The sequence below is a fragment of the Panthera uncia genome (assembly GCF_023721935.1).
Source record: "Panthera uncia isolate 11264 chromosome B2 unlocalized genomic scaffold, Puncia_PCG_1.0 HiC_scaffold_24, whole genome shotgun sequence".
NCBI classification, from domain to species: Eukaryota; Metazoa; Chordata; class Mammalia; order Carnivora; family Felidae; genus Panthera; species Panthera uncia.
In genome coordinates, this window is record NW_026057580.1 from 21916706 (window position 1) to 21934759 (window position 18054).

Below are 18054 nucleotides of genomic sequence, written 5' to 3' on the forward strand. Positions count from 1 at the left end.
TTGTAGAGTAGGCATCTTATTTGGATGTCACCTTATCTTCATTTCTGCAGCTTTCACTGACTTCCTGATGCTTAATTTATGTCACTTTTAAGTATCCAGTATCCTTAGGCTACTCTTTCGTGGTAGAAGACTCTCAGTAGGGTACCCCCATCTTGGTCTACTGGACTAAAACATTTATTTCCTCTCAAAATTTATTCTCAATGATTGGAAATGTTCTAATTATATAATTAAACATATTCTCAGTAAGCAGTGTTAGGCTTAAACATTTCTTTCTTGCCTCAGGAAAGATGATGGAATCACCAAGTTGTAGACATGGGGGCTCTCATAGTCAGGGGAGGGTAATTTTATCTGGCCCCTGTGAAGAAGAACATAAGGGCATGATGATAAAAAATAGAAGAAAACAAAGAAAATACTCTTAATGAAGCAATTTTTGGATTTTTGATTCACTCCTTCCCCCAATTGTTAGATTTTTTCCCCCTGAGTTGGTCATTTAACTTGTTTTTATGTGATCAAATATATATAAGTCAAACTAGAGACTGGATACATACCTTGGGATCTTTTTTCCAAAATATATTATTTTGCAGTAGGTTATAGTTCATGATATCAAAGCTCCTAATGAAAAGGCAAAGTTCAACCTAATTCACCAGTAGTGGCTGAAAATTACGGTTACCACTAATGGAGGAATAGTAGACCTTGGAAAGTTTGGGAATAGCCATTGTTCCTGTTTCCATTTCCTATAATAATCCATTTGAGTGATGAATAGTAGAACATCATCAAATAAAAATAAGATGAAATAAGGTAACTGTTACCCACAAATGTTTACATCATTTACAATGATCCAGGTACCAAAGAAGGCATTCAGTATTTTAATGTAGTCAGTAGTAGGAACAACAACTCTAAAGAATATCCTGATTGGATTACTTCATGCCAACAACGTCACTTTTTCAATCAGAAATGTAGTCATTTAAGTGAATTAACTGGTAAAAATGAACCCATGTATAGAACTGTCTACAAATTAGCACTATTAGCAACAATTTATTAAGCTATCCTAAAAAATGCCTTCAGTTCCTGGTTTGGCTTTTACCTTTTCAAGAAACTAGCTTAGATGTCATTTTCTGTTCACATCTTGTACTTCTCTTCCTCGGTTCTTCTGAACTATCACAAGAGTACACACTTCGTAGCTTTCCATCCCTGAGCCCCTGATTCCTCTTTGTAAAGCTTATTTCTTCCCCAGACCCATCTCCGTTTTGGCCTGGGCTACTTAACACTAAGCTCAGCAGAAGGAGCACCTCTTCCACTTTCCATATATATTTTTAGCCTTTTTAGAAAATCTCTATTATAACTCCTTTTCGCTGTGTTGTAATGACACATTATTTTTTCTTCCTCAGTAGGCAGAGAACAACTTAAGTCAAGTTCTATCTCATTTATTTCTGTGTTTCCAGCACTTACTACAGTGTCTTTCACATAGGTGAGGTTCAGTAAGGTGTGTAAAAGGAATAAATATTTAAGTATTCACAGCTTTGGAGTCCTTGCACAGATATTGACCCCTTCATGAAGTCAGCTTTGGTTCTCTGAGTCAGAATAAACTCTCCCTCAATATGATTCTGATAGCTTTTTTTTTTTTGTCTTTTTTTCTTTTGGTACATCTTTTATAACAATTATCCTATTTCAGCATGTATTATAACTATTTAGGTGCATACCTTATCTCCCCTAGCAGATTGTAAAGTCTTTAGAGGTAAAAGTCCATGTTAAATCCATTTTTATTAAACATGTTGTTCCCTATAGTGATTATTATATTATCATGAATATAGTGAATATAAATATTGGGTTGAATATATTTATATCCCAAATACTTTCACTGAAGTGGCATGTTTAAATAAAAGCACATTATGTTAAAAAAATCACTAGATAATTAAAAACTTTAAAGTGTAGGTCAAAAGTAAAAATGCTGTATAAAATAAGCAATTGAATTAAAATCCTCTCAAATAAAATTCAGAAAGAAAGAGTAATATTTTTGAGTGTTGACATCTTGAATGATGATATAAAAGTCTAAGAATCGTCTTACCTAGGGATAATATTAAGAGTTAACAGAGAAGTGAATATACACATAACAAACAGTGGTTTGGCTGAAAGACATATGATAAAGCCTGTAGCTGAGGCAAACAGTGGGAATTAAAAAAAGAACTTACAGGGTAAGCATTTTTCATTGACATATATGGGAAAAATCAAGGATGAACGAAATTTATAATCAGGGAAATTGGATGAATGCTGATATCATTAGTTAAGGGAAATGTAATAGGTCTTGGGAAGGGATAGCAAGAGATAAGACATCTGATGCAGAGTTTGTGATGCCTTGGTGGCACAGCATGATTCCCTAGGAAGGAGCTGGAAGTATGAATCTGGAAAACAGAAGAGGAATGCGGGACTGGAGATTTTGCTGTATAAATTGATGAGGGTGGAGGTATTTACTCATGGAAAGAATGTAGAACAAAAAGACATAAGATACAAACCAGGAAAGGGGCGCCTGGGTGGTTCAGTCAGTTGAGCGCCCGACTCTTGATTTCAGCTCAGGTCATGATCCTGGGGTTGTGGGATTGAGGCCTGCATTGGGCTTTGCTCTGAGCCTGGAGCCTGCTTCATATTCTCTCTCTCTCTCTCTCTCTCTCTCTCTCTCTGCCCCTTTTTCCCACTTGTGCTCTCTCTCTCTCTAAAACAAACAAGATACAAACCAGGAAAGAGCAAAATGTGAAGGGTCTATGAAAGACTAGAAGCCAATGACAGGGACTGAGGTGACAAAGGAAGTTGCAGAAAGGGGTTTCATGCAATGAAAGCTGGAGGGATGTTGAACAAAAAGAATAGCCTATAAACAACATCAAATAAATTAAAAAAATAAAATATTATAAATAATGCATGAGGAAAAATAAAATACAAAACAAGGTCAGATAAAGTAGGACCCTCAAAGCCTATTAAATCTGGGAATCAGAAGGTCATTTGGTGACCTTAAGGAGAGCAGTATGAGGGGGGTGATAGGGACAGAAATGCAGCTAAGATAGGGATAGATGGTAAGGAAAGGAGACCATGTACTGGAGAGATGGTATGGGAAGGCAGGAATGACAGAGGCATCATACTGGCCATGCTCCTCTGGACAGTCACTTGGAATCTTAAACCTTAGTTTCCTCATTCGTAAAATGGGGTAATGATATCAACCTCCTTTGTGAAGATTAAATGAGATAATATATGTAATGTGCCTAGAACAGTGCCTGGCTTGTGGTATGTTCTCCACAGGTGATTTACTATATTTAAGAAGTTTGAGAGGGGCCCCTGGATGACGCAGTCAGTTAAGTATTCGACTTCTGCTCAGGTCATGACCTAGCAGGCAGGTTCATGAGTTCAAGCCCCATGTCAGGCTCTCTGCTGTCAGCACAGAGCCTGCTTCTGATCCTCTGTCCCCCTCTCTCTCTGCCCCTCTCTCACTTGCACTCTCTCTCTGTCTCTCTCAAAAGAAATAAAAAATAAAGAATTTGAGATGGCAGCGTGTTTGGGGGTGCAGGGTAAGGAACTTGTAAGGAGGCAGAGGTTTTATATTGGTTCAACTGTAGTTTGGGCATAAGAACAAAGGAGAAGACATGGAAAATGAGGTAAAAAAACTGGCTGAGGTTAAATAAAGGCTGTTCTTACATAAAAGTGTGGGAAATTAGGACACTGGCATGCATATTTATTAAGTACCTAGATTTTATGGATCCATGGAAAAGAGATTACAACAAATTATTTGGCTAGGGCATTAGACATAGAAGCTTTCCTTATGCCCCCAGGCTTTAATCTGCTCTGTGCTGGCAGAACCCTTGAGATTCCCCAGTGGTAGCAGGTTGTTTCCTCTGGATGAGATCAATTGTGCCATTAGCCTAAGGGGCAGAGAAAGCACATTAATGGAAAATCAAGTTGCTTTGACGATTCCAGCAGAAAGTTGATGGCTCCTATTAACAGGAGTGTCTCCTGACTTGTTGATGTCAGAATTCAATTTTTTTCCTTGTTGGTGAAATAAAGACTGAACCGGATGTCAGAGTCCCTGTTCTCCCCTTCCTCTGCTCATCTTCACTAATCAGAGTCTAGAGCAGAGCAGCATGGGTGGCTCAGTCGGTTAAGCTCCTGACTTTGGTTCAGGTCATGATCTCACAGTTCATGAGTTTGAACCCCCATTGGGTTCAGTGCTGATAGCTTGGAGGCTGGACCCTGCCTTGGATTCTGTGTCTCCCTCTCTCTCTACCCCTCACCTGCTCACATGCTGTCTCTCTCTCATTCTCTCTCAAAATTAAATAAACATTAAAAAAATAATAAAAAAAGAACAAGGAGGGACAGTCACTGATGAGGCTTTCTTCAAAGAAAGGTGATGAGACTCTAGGTCCTAGCAGTCTGTCATTCTGTTCTTATATCCACTAGACACTTTGTTTCTTCATTCCTGCATGAAGGTAATATGCCAGGTACAGGAGAGTAAGGGAATTAATTGTAAAAGACAGGACCTGCCTTCAGGGGATTTGAAAAAGATGCACCTGAAAACAATGACAATGAAAAGGAACACGTTCTAGGAACAAGGGGAGATTCAGGGGGAGGATGCCTAGATCAGCCCGCACCATCAGGAAGGTTCACACTGTAGAAGCCCAATGTGAATGATGAATACAAGTTTTCTTGGCAGATACCTAGGGCCTGGACATTTCAGATAGTGCGAACAACCAGGGAAGTGCCAACTTATAAGAAGCGGGTAGAAGAAGACAAGGACTCTGGAAAGGACTCATCAGAAGACAGGAGATAAAGTAGGAGACAGTGATGAAATAAAAGCCACAGATAAAACAGCTTTAAAAAGGAGAGAGAGATAGGAGGTCAGATTCTATAGAGAACTCAGAAACGATAAGGCATTTGTTTTGCCCTAGTGCCTCTTGGGCATAGAAAAAAAAAATCACTGTAGACATTGGTGATAACAGTTCCTGTGGAAGAGTAGGGGATAAAAACTCTTTAGAGGTCATTGGGAAGTGTGTTAGTTTTCTATTGCTGCATAACAGATGACCGTAAATTTATTGGCTTTAATAAAATACTATTTATTGTCTCAAGGCTTCCGTAGTCAGAAGTCTGTGCACAGCTGAACCTGTTCCTTGCTCAGGGCCTCCTGAGTTTGAAGTTAAGGGATCAGGCCGCCCTCTCATGTGGAGGCCCTGCAAGGGAAGGATCTGCTCCTCAACTCCCTCTTGTTATTGGCAGAATTCTTTTCCTAGAGGCTGTAGAACTCATGGGAACTTACTTCTTAAAGCTGACAATGAGAAAGCAAATCTCTGACACTGTAATCTCTAAACTTTTGACCCTCTTTTAAAGAGCTCATTTGGGCGCATCTGTGAAGCGTCTGACTCTTGGTTTCAACACAGGTCGTGATCTTATGGTTTCCCGAGTTCGAGTCCCACCATTGGACTTCATGCTGACAGTGCGGAGCCTGCTTGGGCTTCTCTGTCTCCCCCTCTGCTTCTGCCCCTCTCCCACTTAAGCTGCCTCTGTCTCTCTCAAAATAAATTAATAAACTTAAAAAATTAAAGAGCTCACTTAATGAGGTCATGCTTACACAGGATAATCTGTTGGTTAACTTAAAGCCAGCTGACCAGGGACTTTAATTACATCTGAAAAATGCCTTCACCTTTGCCACATTCTATTAGAAGCAAGTCATGGATTCTGCTCCTTTGAAAAGAGGCAGGGATAATAAAAGGGTGGGGCTCGTTAGGAAGTCTCTTTAAGGTGTGTTGGGTGAAGTAAGGAAATCAATACAGTGACTGTATGGTACAGGTGTCAGAAGAAAACAACATGGGTCTGAAATGAAGGGATATGCAGGATCCACAAAACTCTTGGTGCACGTGTGTGCACATGTTTTTATCAGTTAGCATTTGCTGCATAACAAACTAAGCAAAATGTAGTGTTTTCAAACAGCTAACATTTATTTGGCTCAAATATCTACAGGTCAGAAGTTTGGCTGTGTTCAGGTGGGTGGTTCTGCGTATCTGTGATAGGGTCAGCTAATCTTTGCTGTGGTTCACTTGTCTGCAATTGGCTGCTCGGTCAGCTGGTAGCTGGTTAGCTGAGATGTGGTTTTGTATCCTCCGGTAGACCAGCCTGGGTGCATTCATGTCATGGTGATGTTCTGTCCTCAGCAAGCCACTAAGCTCCAAGGCATTTGTGTCTTTCAAGCCATTGCTTCTTGTGTCACATTTGCTAATGTCCCACTGGCCAAAACAAGTCTTAAGGCCAGTTGAGATGGAGGCGGGTGGGAAAGGAGGACTTTGCCTTTTTTATGAAAAGAGTAGAGAATCTGGGGCATTTTTATAATCTACCGCATAATATTTATTACTATGTTTTTAAAGTTTGGAAGCATTCTGCTTTATATTTATGAGACAAATGAGACAGCTAATAAAAAGGAAAAAGGATGGCTATGTAGCACAAGGGGCATAACTGATGAAATAAGATTCCAAAGAAGGCAAGAGCTGCTGTGATTCAGAGTACACAGGGAAAATTTACCTTTTAAACAATTGAAAAGTCAACATTTTCCCTTAGAAGGAAGGAGAATGAATAAGAATAGATGTAGAAAACAATAGATTTTCCTGTTAATCTCAGTTTTCCTTGGAGAAAGTGAATCTAGGTCATCTATTGAGTACAAGAGGAGTGGTGAGAACAGGGTTTATGGAGAGTGTTAACTTTTGGAAGACCTGTTGTTCAGGGCAGGATGGGAAGCTGAGGACAAAACAAAAGAAAACAACAACAACAACAACAACAACAACAACAAAATACTGAGAGGCACAGGGCCCAGTTGAGACTGTAAGACCTTAACTTTATGATGACAATCTAAAGTGCCTTCTAGCTCATATGTGAGAGAAAGATGCCTTCCTCTGCACAGGTTCAGGAAATTCAGTTCCACTCTAGGCTGATATCTGCATAAGGGACAAGTTCCTAGGTCAAGTGCAGTGGCCCTGCCAATCAAAAGGGCTGTGTTATTTTTTATTTCTTTTTTTCTCCATTGTTTTTTTTTTTTACATTCCAGTATAATTAATGTGCAGTGTTATATTAGTTTTGGGCGAGCGGTACAGTGATTCTACAATTCTAAACATTATTCAGAGCTCATATGATAAGTGTACTCTTAATCTATTTCACCTATTTCACCCATCCCCCAGTCTCCCCAGCCCTACTTTCTCCCCTCTGGGAGAAATTTGTTCTCTGTAGTTCAGAGTCTGTTTTTTCTTTTTTATTATCTCTTTTTTGTTGTTGGTTTGTCTTGTTTCTTAAATTCCACGTATGAGTGAAATCACTTATTTCACTTAGCATTATACCCTCTAGATCCATCCATGTTCCATGTTGTTCCATCCATCCATGTCTTCTTGCAAATGGCAAGATTTCATTCTTTTTTGTGGCTGAGTAATATTCGTGTGTGTGCGTGTGTGTGTGTGTGTGTGTGTGTACCACTTCTTCTCTATCCATTCATCTATCTATCAGTGGACATTTGGGCTGCTTCTATAATTTGTCTACTATAAATAATGCTGCAATAAACATAGACGTGCATTTATCTTTTGCATTTAGTGTTCTCATATTCTCTGGGTAAATAACCAGTAGTAGAATTACTGGATCATATGCTGGTTTTATTTTTAAGTTTTTGAGAGACTTTTATACTGTTTTTCACAGTGACTGTACCAGTTTGCATTCCTACCAACAGTGCATGAGAGTTTCTTTTTTTCCAGTCCTCAGCAACACTTCTTTTTTCTCGTGTTTTTGATTTTAGCCATTCTGACAGGTATGAGGTGATATGTTATGGTGGTTTTGATTTGAATTTCCATGATATGAGTGATGTGGAACATTTTTTCATACATCTGGATGTGTTGGAGAAATATCTGTGTATGCCTTCTGCCCATTTTTAATTGGCTTTTTTTTGGTGTTGAGTTGTATAAGTTCTTTATATATATTTTCTGGATCCTAACCCCCTATCAGATATATCATTTTCAATTATCTTCTCACATTCCATAGGCTGTAAGTTAGTTTTGTTGATTATTTCCTTTCCTTTCCTTTGCAGAAGCTTTTTATTTTTATGTAGTCCCAATAGTTCATTTTTGCTTTTATTTCCCTTGCCTCAGGAGATACCTCTAGAAAAATGTTGCTATGGCCAATGCCAGAGTAATGACTACCTGTGCTCTCTTCTAGAATTTTCATGGTTTTGGGTCATTAATCCATTTTGAGTAAATTTTTGTGTAGGTGTGAGAAAGTGTCCAGTTTCATTCTTTTGCATGTAGCTGTCCTGTTTTACAAACACGATTTGTTGAAGAGACTGTCTTTTTCCCATTTCCCACTCTTGCCTCCTTTGTTGAAGATTAGCTGGTCATATAATTGTGAGTTTATTTCTGGGCTCTCTATCCTGTTCTTTTAGATTCATGTGTTTATTTTTGTGCCAGTGCCATACTGTTTTGAGTACTACTACTTTGTAGTATATCTTGATATCTGAGATTGTGATACTTCTAGTTTTGTTCTTTTTCAGTATTGCTTTGGCTATTCAGGGTCTTTTGTGGTTCAATACAAATTTTAAGATTATTTGCTCTAGTTTTGTAAAACATTCTATTGGTATTTTGATAGGGGTTGCATTAAATCTGTAGATTGTTTTGGGTAGTATAGACATTTAACAATATTTGTTCTTCTGACCCATGAGTGTGGAAGGTCTTTCCATTTCTTTGGGTCACCTGTTTCTTTTATCACTGTTTTGCAGTTTTCAGAGTACAGGTTTTTCACCTCCTTGGTTAAGTTTATTCCTAGGTATCTTATTATTTTTGTTTTTTTATCCATTCCATTACCCTATGTCTTTTGATTGGAGTGTTTAGTCCATTTACAAACAAAATAATTATTGTTAGGTTCATACTCATTGCCATTTGTTACTTGTTTTATGGTTGTTTTCATAATTCTTCTCTGTTTCTTTCTTCCCTTGCTCTCTGCTCTCATGGTTTGCTGGTTTTCTTTAGTGGTATGCTTGGATTCCTTTCTCTTTATTTTCTGTGTATCTATTACCAGTTTTCGCTTTGCGGTTACCATTAGAATTATATATAACATCTAATACATATAGAGTCTATATTAATTTGATGGTGGCTTAAGTTTGCACCCATTGCAAAAGCACTAAATTTCTACTTCTCTCCCCACCCCCACCCCCACATCTTAGGTATATGGTGTCATACTTCACATCCCTTTTTATGTTAATCCCTTGACTGCTTTTTATAGATATACTTAATTTTATTGCTTTTGTGCTTCCAGCTTTTCTTACTCCTACTTATATCTTTCCTTTCCACTCAAAGAGTCCCCTTTATATTTCTTCTAAGGCTGGTTTAGTCGTAATGAATTCCTTTAACTTTTGTTTGTCTGGGAAACTCTATCTCTCTATCTATTCTGAATGATAGCTTTGCTGGATAGAATATCGTTGGTTGTAGGGTTTTATTTCCTTTCAGCTCTTGGAATATATCATGCCACTCTTTTCTGGCCTGCAACATTTCTGCTGAAAAATCCACTGATAGCTTTATGGGGTCTCTCTCATACATAACTGTTTTCTTTTCTCTTACTGCTTTTGAAATTCTCTCTTTATCACTACTTTTTGCCATTTTAATTACTATGTGTCTTGGTGTAGGCCTCCTTGGGTTAATTTTTTGGGGGTCTGTCTGTATCTCCTTGATCTGAATTTCTGTTTCCTCTCCCAGATCTGGAAAGTTTTCAGCTGTTATTTCTTCAAGTTAATTTTCTTTCTTCTTTTCTTTCTCTGCTCCTTCTGGGTTCCCTATAATGTGAATGTTATTATGCTTGATAGTGTCGCTGAGTTCCCTTAATCTATTTTCATTTATCATTATTACTATTATTTTTTCTCTCTCTTGTTCAGCTTGATTGCTTTCCATTACTCTTCCTCCAGGTTGCTGATCTGTGCTTCTTACTTCTTCTTGTCCACTATTTATTCCCTCTAATGTACTTTCAATTATAGTTATTGAGTTCTTCATCTCTGGTTACTGTTTATATTTTCTGTCTTTTTGTGGAGGGTCACAATGAGATCCTCCACTTTTTTCTCAAGTTCAGTGACAGTCTTTATGACCATTACTTTAAATTCTCTGTTAAGCATATTATTTATCTCTGTTTTATTTAGCTCTCTTGCTGTGATTTTGTCCTGTTTTTTTCATTTGGGATATATTCCTCTGTCTCCTCATTTTGTCTAACTCTCTGTCTGTTTCTCTGTGTTAGCAAAGTTGGCTATAAGTCTCCTAGTCTTGAAAGTAGTGGCCTTGAGAAAAAGAGGCCCCTCAGTGACCTACAGTGCAGTGTCCCTTGTTCACCAGAACCTGGAAATTCAGAAGTGTCTTTTATATATGTTGCATGTTCCCCTACTATTGTGGCTGAGCCTTCAGCTTAGTCATTTTCAAAGGCTCTCTTTGCCTGTTGTGGGCAGAATTAGGCCCCTATGTTTTAGTGGGTTGGTCTGGTGTTGCCTTGGGCTTGAGTTGAGTCTGACAAGACACTTGCCAGTGCTGTGGTGGTACTAAATAGCAGGGTGCTTTTGCTGTGTTATTCTCTGCAAAGCTTTGTTGATGGGCATTGCCTGCACTTAGAGAAGATATCTGCCTCCAGCCCATTGTTATGGCCAGAGTTGAATGTTGTGTGTGATTTTCTTCCCCATCCCTGGGGAAGGAGGCATTTTGAGGTGGTGCTGGCTCCTTTCAAGGCTGCTTTCACACTGCCATGCTTGTAACATGGCTTTGCATGGCCTCCCTCCAAGAGCATGTTGGATGAGGTGAGTTTGCAGAAGAGCAGGAGGGTGGGGCATCCTGTTAGTGAGCTAGGTGGATAGTGTTGGTTCTGTGCTGGTTCCTGCACATATCCCTGTATGTAGGCTGGGGGGTAGGCTCTTTTGTTTTTAGAGGTGTCTCCTAAAGATACCTACCCCTCCAGCACATGCTCTGAGATTAGTAAGCAAATCTGTGTACCCCAGGAATCTTTCTTTTTCTTTTTTTAAATTAAAAAAAAAGTTTATTTATCTTCAGAAAGAGCATGCAGGAGAAGGGCAGTGAGAGAGAGGGAAAGAGAATCCCAAGCAGGCTCTGTACTGGCAGCGCAGAGCCTGATTTGGGGCTCAATCTTACAAAACCATGAGATCATGACCTGAGCCAAAATTGAGAGTCAGACACTTAACCTAGGTGGGACACTAACTAGGTGGGAGCCACCTAGGTATCCCAACTCCAGGCATTTTTCAAACTGCTGCTTTTATGCTGTGTCTAAGCAGGGCTATTTGTTGTGCTGTCTCTTTAAGGGTTGGAACTCAGTTTCCTATTGTTTTTCTGTTCTCCCAGAGCTGAGCCTGCTGATTCTTAAATTTCCAGGTGTCAAGCCCCTCTGATTGTAAGCACTCCTGAAGTTAGGCTTCCTAGTTTTCAAAGCCAGATATTATGGGGATTTTTCTTCCCACTGCAAGTACCTTGTGCCCAGGGCACATGGTATGGGGTCTGCTCCTTTCCCCTCTCAGCACTCATGGTGTCCCTCCCTCTAAGGACAGTCCCCTGGGTCAGTTTGGCTCCCAACTGTGTCTCTACTTTCCCTAATCTCTTTGGTGTGGCCTGTTCTCTACAATTAGCTGTGGAGAGTCTGTTCTGCCAGTCGTCAGGTCTTTTTCTGGGTTATTGACACTGATGTGGGTGTTATCCCTGGGATAAAGTGAGCCTAGGATCTTCCTACTTGACCATCTTCCCGGGAAGCCCTTTGTTATTATTATTATTTTCATAGCCGCTTTAAGTAGATTAGGTGTAGGAGCATAATGGCAGCAGGATTGATTTAAAATTAAAGATTTGGCAAGTGGATTAGAAAAAGAACAAGGTGGCTATAATGTTGACAATACTGGCCGGAAGGTTGAGATTGAACAAAGTATTTCTAAAACCTGAGATGGAAAATAGTAGGAGATGAGAAAGATGAGATGAGAGAGGGACTCTGTCATGAAGGAAGTTACTTAGTTCACATTATACATGGAGAAAGTTTTGATGACATCTTGAGTGTAGGTGTGCTCTGATTAGATTTTAAAAAGTTGCTCTAATGCTAGGTTAAATGGGAGTGCAACTAGAGGTAGAAATACCAGAAATATTATTTAAATTGTTAAGGTTTGAAAGGCTGAGAATCTATCTTCCCAGTGATATTACGAGTGTTCATTAGTGAGATGACCCATAAATAGGTGTGTTTAGGAGGCCAAGGTGTTTTAATGTAATTACTGCATATAAGCTCAAAATGGAATCTAAAGTTTTTACCTTGCATGGCTGTACAGATTTAGGAGCAAGAGCTCTACTATATGGATCAATTTCTTGTGCCATCCTAATCTTGGGAACTATTCAGACAGCAGATCAATCACTCTTGCTTTTATGCAGATGCTTTGGAATCTAAGACTCATTAGAAAAAATTGAATATATACGGAAGCACTTAATTTAGGTTGACTAAAATTATAACAGCTCCACAAGAGAGATTGGTTGTTAGAATAACTGGTGGCTTCTGTTATACAGGATCCAAGAGTGGATTTAGCATTCAGATCATCCACTTGATGAGAGCAGAACACTATAAGAATCTTCTCTTACTGAGATTATTGTGAATGTATTCCAGAATTCAGGATAGTCTTTCTAGAAGAAGAAGTTAGGAATAACTTTGGAAGAAGTATATGGTAAGGGAACTCAAGGAATCAGAAGAAGGCTGTGAATTGGAGAACATAGTTGAAGGTAGCTTTGGAGAGGTGTTTAAAGCAAAGAGATCAACAAAGATCACATTAGAAATAAATGATGAGGAAGACAGAGAATAGCCTTGAGGAGAAGGAATTAGAGCATCATTAACAAACCTAGAAAACAAAACAAGATGTTATAATGGAAGAGGATGAAGGGATAGAAATTTGTAGACATCATTAGAGAAGTTAATTATCACTGGTAAAGGATCTATAGGGTAGTGGTAAATGAAGGACCTATTCTGAGCTGACTGAGCATTTGAGAGGTATACATTCTTTCTTTCTGCACAAACTTATTCATGTCTTTAACTACTTTTTTTTTTTTTTAGCCCATTGAGAGGAATTTAGGAAAATGAATCTTTTTCATTAAAAAAATAATTCTTCACTCCTGGGAATTTTATAAAAGTATGGTGCTGTATTTTTTAATTAATGTAAATTAGGGTAACATCTGCTGTATTTGCAAATTAGAAACAAATATATTGCAAATACTTGTTAATATATTGAATAGGAGAATACAATAAAAATGTATGTAGATTAATACAAACACAACAAACATTCTTAGACTTTTCAGAGTTGTTTTCTTAGAAGTTCTTCAATAATCAACTATTCAAAAGTGCAACAAAATGGAATTATTTATATTAGGTAAAATATGACTCACTACAGTAGAATGTTTGGTAATTAGAAGCCATAGTCTTGAGAAAGTTGAAGGGAACAGTTTTTTCTTCTGAATGAGACCTTCAAAATTATAGCCTTATGATTTTAACATCATAATTTCATGGATAATCTGGATGAATTAATGAATTTGTTGTATAAATTGAAGTTATCTGGAAACATTACTGAAAAGGGAAGGGAATTTTGTGACTGTTGTTATTAATTTACAAAATTATTTACCAAAAACTATAGCATAACATGCAAAGACACCCTACACAGTCTTGAAATTTCTTCATTCTTTTTGTGAGAAGAGCGCAATCATTGGAAATAATCACAGAAGAACTTTCACTTATGTCTAATCACATGAATCAGTTATATGAACACTGGCTAAGCAGAATTGTTTCTAAGTAAAGCTGATGTGAGGGAATTGTTAAGCTTCTTTCTCAATTTGATTGAATTCTGCTTGATTATCAAATTATCCCTGATTTTCAGATATTCTGGGTAATGCCAATGTATTCAAATATTAATTGTGTAACAAGAATTCTGTGTTGCAAGTACACATATGAATTTACACATAAAAAGAAAGATCTATTTTAGGTATGTTTACTTGAAACTTAGAAGGTTAGGGTGAGTTGTTTGCATTTATCAGTTTTAAATATTTTTAGGATTCAAAAGTATATGATATGAAAATCTTTACAGTAGATCTGATGGACACTTAACATATTACAAAAAAAATCAAGAAATATCTTTTACTGAATTTGTAAACCAGGCTTTTGCTAAGTTTAATTGTTGGGTCATATATTTTCTTTCCATGTAAGGCAATATATAGTATATACAATAAGATATTATATAGTATAATATCATTTAACAAATATTAGCATTTTGAATAACTGATATTTCCTAAATTCTCTTATAAGTTGATAGAATCAAAGAAATAATTTTGCAGGGAGACCTGTGTTTAAAGATTTGGCTTCAAATCATTTATAATTTTAGCATTTGCCTTTAGTACTGTCTTAAAGTACTGGATGATCTTTAAAATAGCACAAGAGTACATACACCCAGTTATTTCACAGGCCCTTACAGACTCTCTTGAAAATGATCGTTTCTTTCTTCCTTCCTCCCTCCCTCCCTCTCTTTTCTTTCTTTCTTTTCTTTCTTTCTTTCTTTCTTTCTTCTTTCTCATTTTGTTTTGTTTTGTTTTTAATATGTCAGGTGATTGGTGGGTTGCATTGTGTAAGGCAGATTACATTTGTAAAATACTCTGGCTTCTTTTGATATGAAAGCATACCTATCTTTTTCCAGTAGAAGCCATATCATTTATTAAATGTTCATTCCGGCAAATAATTAGGGAACATGTTTTTTGCTCTCTTATTTCAAGCCTTGCTTTCACTATCTCAATTTATCATTGTTGATGTTGATCTTGTTGATGTTGGGTGCTGCATCTTTTGAGTTCTGGTCATTTTTTTAACTTGTACAACATGTAGAAGTACCTCAAGTTTTTAGAATTTTAAACATTTTAAGCATGTTAAACTTTTAGGGATTGTAATCATTATTATATTATTGTAGTCATTGTATTATATTATTGTATTATATACTATTATATTTTTACAATGGAAGAAAATCTATTTCAGTTTTCAAAGTGAAGTTTGAAACTTACTTTGATGGTGATTTAAATCTTTTCAAGTCACACAATTCCAAGTCAAGATAACTATTTTAGATTTTGTCAGTGAATTATTTTCCAAATGGAAACATCCATATACAATTTTATATTAATGTCCTTACAGGGAATAAATGAGGCATAATATGTAACACTTCACAGTTTATTTATATTTTATTTCAAATTTAAAGCAATGAGCAATGCCTCATTTGCAAAACAGAATTTCTTCCATTTTTATGGAGGTTTAAGGGGCCTGTTTTGTGTAAACTAATAGGACTGTTTGCATTAAACACACAAGTGACAAGAATATTTTGATAGTTTCACAAGTAATCTCCTATTACAATCTGTCTATTTCTCTTTCCTCTAGTTAACTTCTCCCACTACCTCTGAGCAGCTTGCCTGTAAACCACCTGCTTTCTCCTTTGTTTCTCCAACTAATCAGAAAACGCCACCTGACCCAGTTAACCTCGACGGAGCCTCTGTGCTAGAGGAATTCCACACTAGGAGGCTGGATGTCAGTGGGGCCTTGGTGGAAGAAACAGCTACGTATTTTCAAACTTCTGCTCACTCTTCACCCTTTTTTGCATCGAAGGGCACCTCCTCGACGTTACAGTTTCCCCATTCCACTCAGTTATCAGGTTCTAATTTATCCAGTCCGAGTGCAGCAGATCAGAAACCTGGACTGGCATCTGAAGTTCTGAAGAAGACAACAACTTTAAGTTCGCACGTCCTTAGCCCCAGAGAAAGCCCAGGAACCACTTCTCCTTCACCATCCTCCAGTGCTTCTCTGAAGTCAAATTCGGCCTCATACATACCAGTCCGTATTGTCACGCATTCACTCTCTCCAAGTCCAAAACCATTTACCTCCTCTTTCCATGGCTCTTCTTCCACTATCAGTAGCCAAGTGTCATCTAGTGGAAATCTCTCAAAGTCAGGGGTGAAATCCCCAGTGCCCTCCCGGCTTTCTCTTCTCACTGCCATCCTCAAGTCAAATCCTTCTCACCAAAGACCCTTTTCCCCTGCATCCTGTCCCACTTTCTCTCTTAACTCTCTGGCTTCTTCCACACTCACTCTTGATCAAAAAGCAAAACAAACCCCACCCACACCTAAGAAATCTCTCTCTAGTTGCTCCCTGAGAGCAGGGTCTCCAGAACAGGGGGAACACCAGGTTTCCGAACTTAGGCAGCAATCCTTCCACTTACCTTTTCTGGCCAAATCTACTCCCCTTTCTCAGGCATGCTCCCTTTCTCCCACAAAACATGACAGTAGCAGCCTCATTTCTTTGAATGTAGGAAAAATGTCACCCACTTCTTTGAAGAGCAACCCAACACTCTCCCTGCTACAGACTGATACATCCAGTTCTGCAAGACTTCCTCCTGTTCCACCAAGTGTTCCTCCTGTTTCTTTGAAGGGCAAACACGATGTTGACCTCAGGGGCCCAGAAAAGCCCAGGAATATTCACATACATCCTACATCAGCCTCCTCTGCATTATCTTCTCTGTCTCCTCCCACTAACCAAAGAGCCATGCTCTCCTCTCCAGAGAAATGTTTCCATCCTTCCCCAGCTCTTTCAAACCTGATAAACAGATCCAAGAGAGCAGCCCCACAGCTAGGTGGCCAGGGGCAGAACCTTTCAACTCCTCTTTCAACCCCTGTCTCCAGTGCTAGCTCTGCCTCTCTTCCCAAACTGGGGTCCTCCCCTCTCCCTCGTGCTAATCTGCCGACCCAGGCACTCCAGCTCAGTCCAACACTGTACCCAAATTGTGGCAGTGGTACCTTGCCTTCAAGACTTGGAAAATCTGAAAGCTCAGTATCCAACCACAGGTCATCTGTTTCAACCCGATCACCTCCCATCTCTCTAACAAGAACCAAGGAGCTGATTTCACCTTATGCATTGTCCATGTCAACAGGCCCTGAAAATAAGAAACCCAAGGTATTCTTTTGCATGTTGCATGGTGCATGCTTATTTTGAAATATGGGAGAATCTTTTTTTCCAGAGGAAAAATAATTATGATATTCATTCTGCTCTTACAAGAGTTATAGAAAGTGTAAGTAGAGCTAGGATTTGGTATATTTTAATGTGTAGGTGAATTATGATCTATCTAAAATGTGCATGTTTTGATAAAACTCTTTGATTTTGAAAATCCTCCTGTTACAGTAACTTCTTATATCTATGACTCCAAAGTATTTTTTTCTTCAGGCATAATGAGTTATATCATTGATCACAAAGATGGGATGGATATAAAGCAGTTGGTTTGAATTTGAGACTATGATAAATTTCTGATTATTTAATTTCATGGACCCTATTGTCCATCAAAACATCCTGTACTGAGAATAGTAGACAGGATCAGTGTAAAAATTTCCCCCTTTACCAGGTTGATTTCTTTTTTGCTCCTCCTGAGCACCACCTAAAGTCCATACCAGTATGGATTTAGCTATATACATATAGAGCAAAAATAAATAGAAATTTCCTTTATATGTGAATATTATATTTGATTTATTTTGAACTCTAAATACTTAGTAATTATGAAATACTGAAAGGGTAGGTAGGCTGGGTATAAGAGAATAGAATTGATATAGGAGAAATACTGACTTCTAAATGCTCTGAAGCAGCCCGTTGAGCAAGAATGGGATACTGGCATACATTCATTCATTTATTATTTTTATTTTTTATTTTCTACTTTTATTATTGAAGTGTAATTGACATACAATGTTATATTAGCTTCAGCTGTACAACAAATTGATTCAAAAGTTTTATGCAGTGGGCAGTGCTCACCACATAAGTGTAGTTACCATACAATGCTCTTAGACTATTATTGACTATATTTTCTATGCTGTATTTCCATCTCTGTGGTTTATATAACTTATAACCGGAAATTTGTACTTCACCTCCCCTCTGACAACCATCAATCTGTTCTCTATATTTAAGAATCTGTTTTTTTGTTTGTCTTTTCTTTCGCTTTGTTTTTAG

The 18054-nt window shown here is 38.0% G+C and overlaps 1 protein-coding gene across 9 annotated transcripts in view; it reads left to right on the forward strand.

Annotated features, from left to right (window-relative positions):
* The window catches only part of MLIP (muscular LMNA interacting protein), a 247344-nt gene that overhangs the window by 117511 nt on the left and 111779 nt on the right, over positions 1-18054 (forward strand). For all 9 annotated transcript variants that reach the window (XM_049653831.1, XM_049653825.1, XM_049653823.1 and 6 more), the window contains one exon: positions 15451-17016. In XM_049653831.1, the coding sequence (XP_049509788.1) occupies positions 15451-17016 (1566 nt within the window). The remainder of the gene's footprint in view (positions 1-15450; positions 17017-18054) is intronic.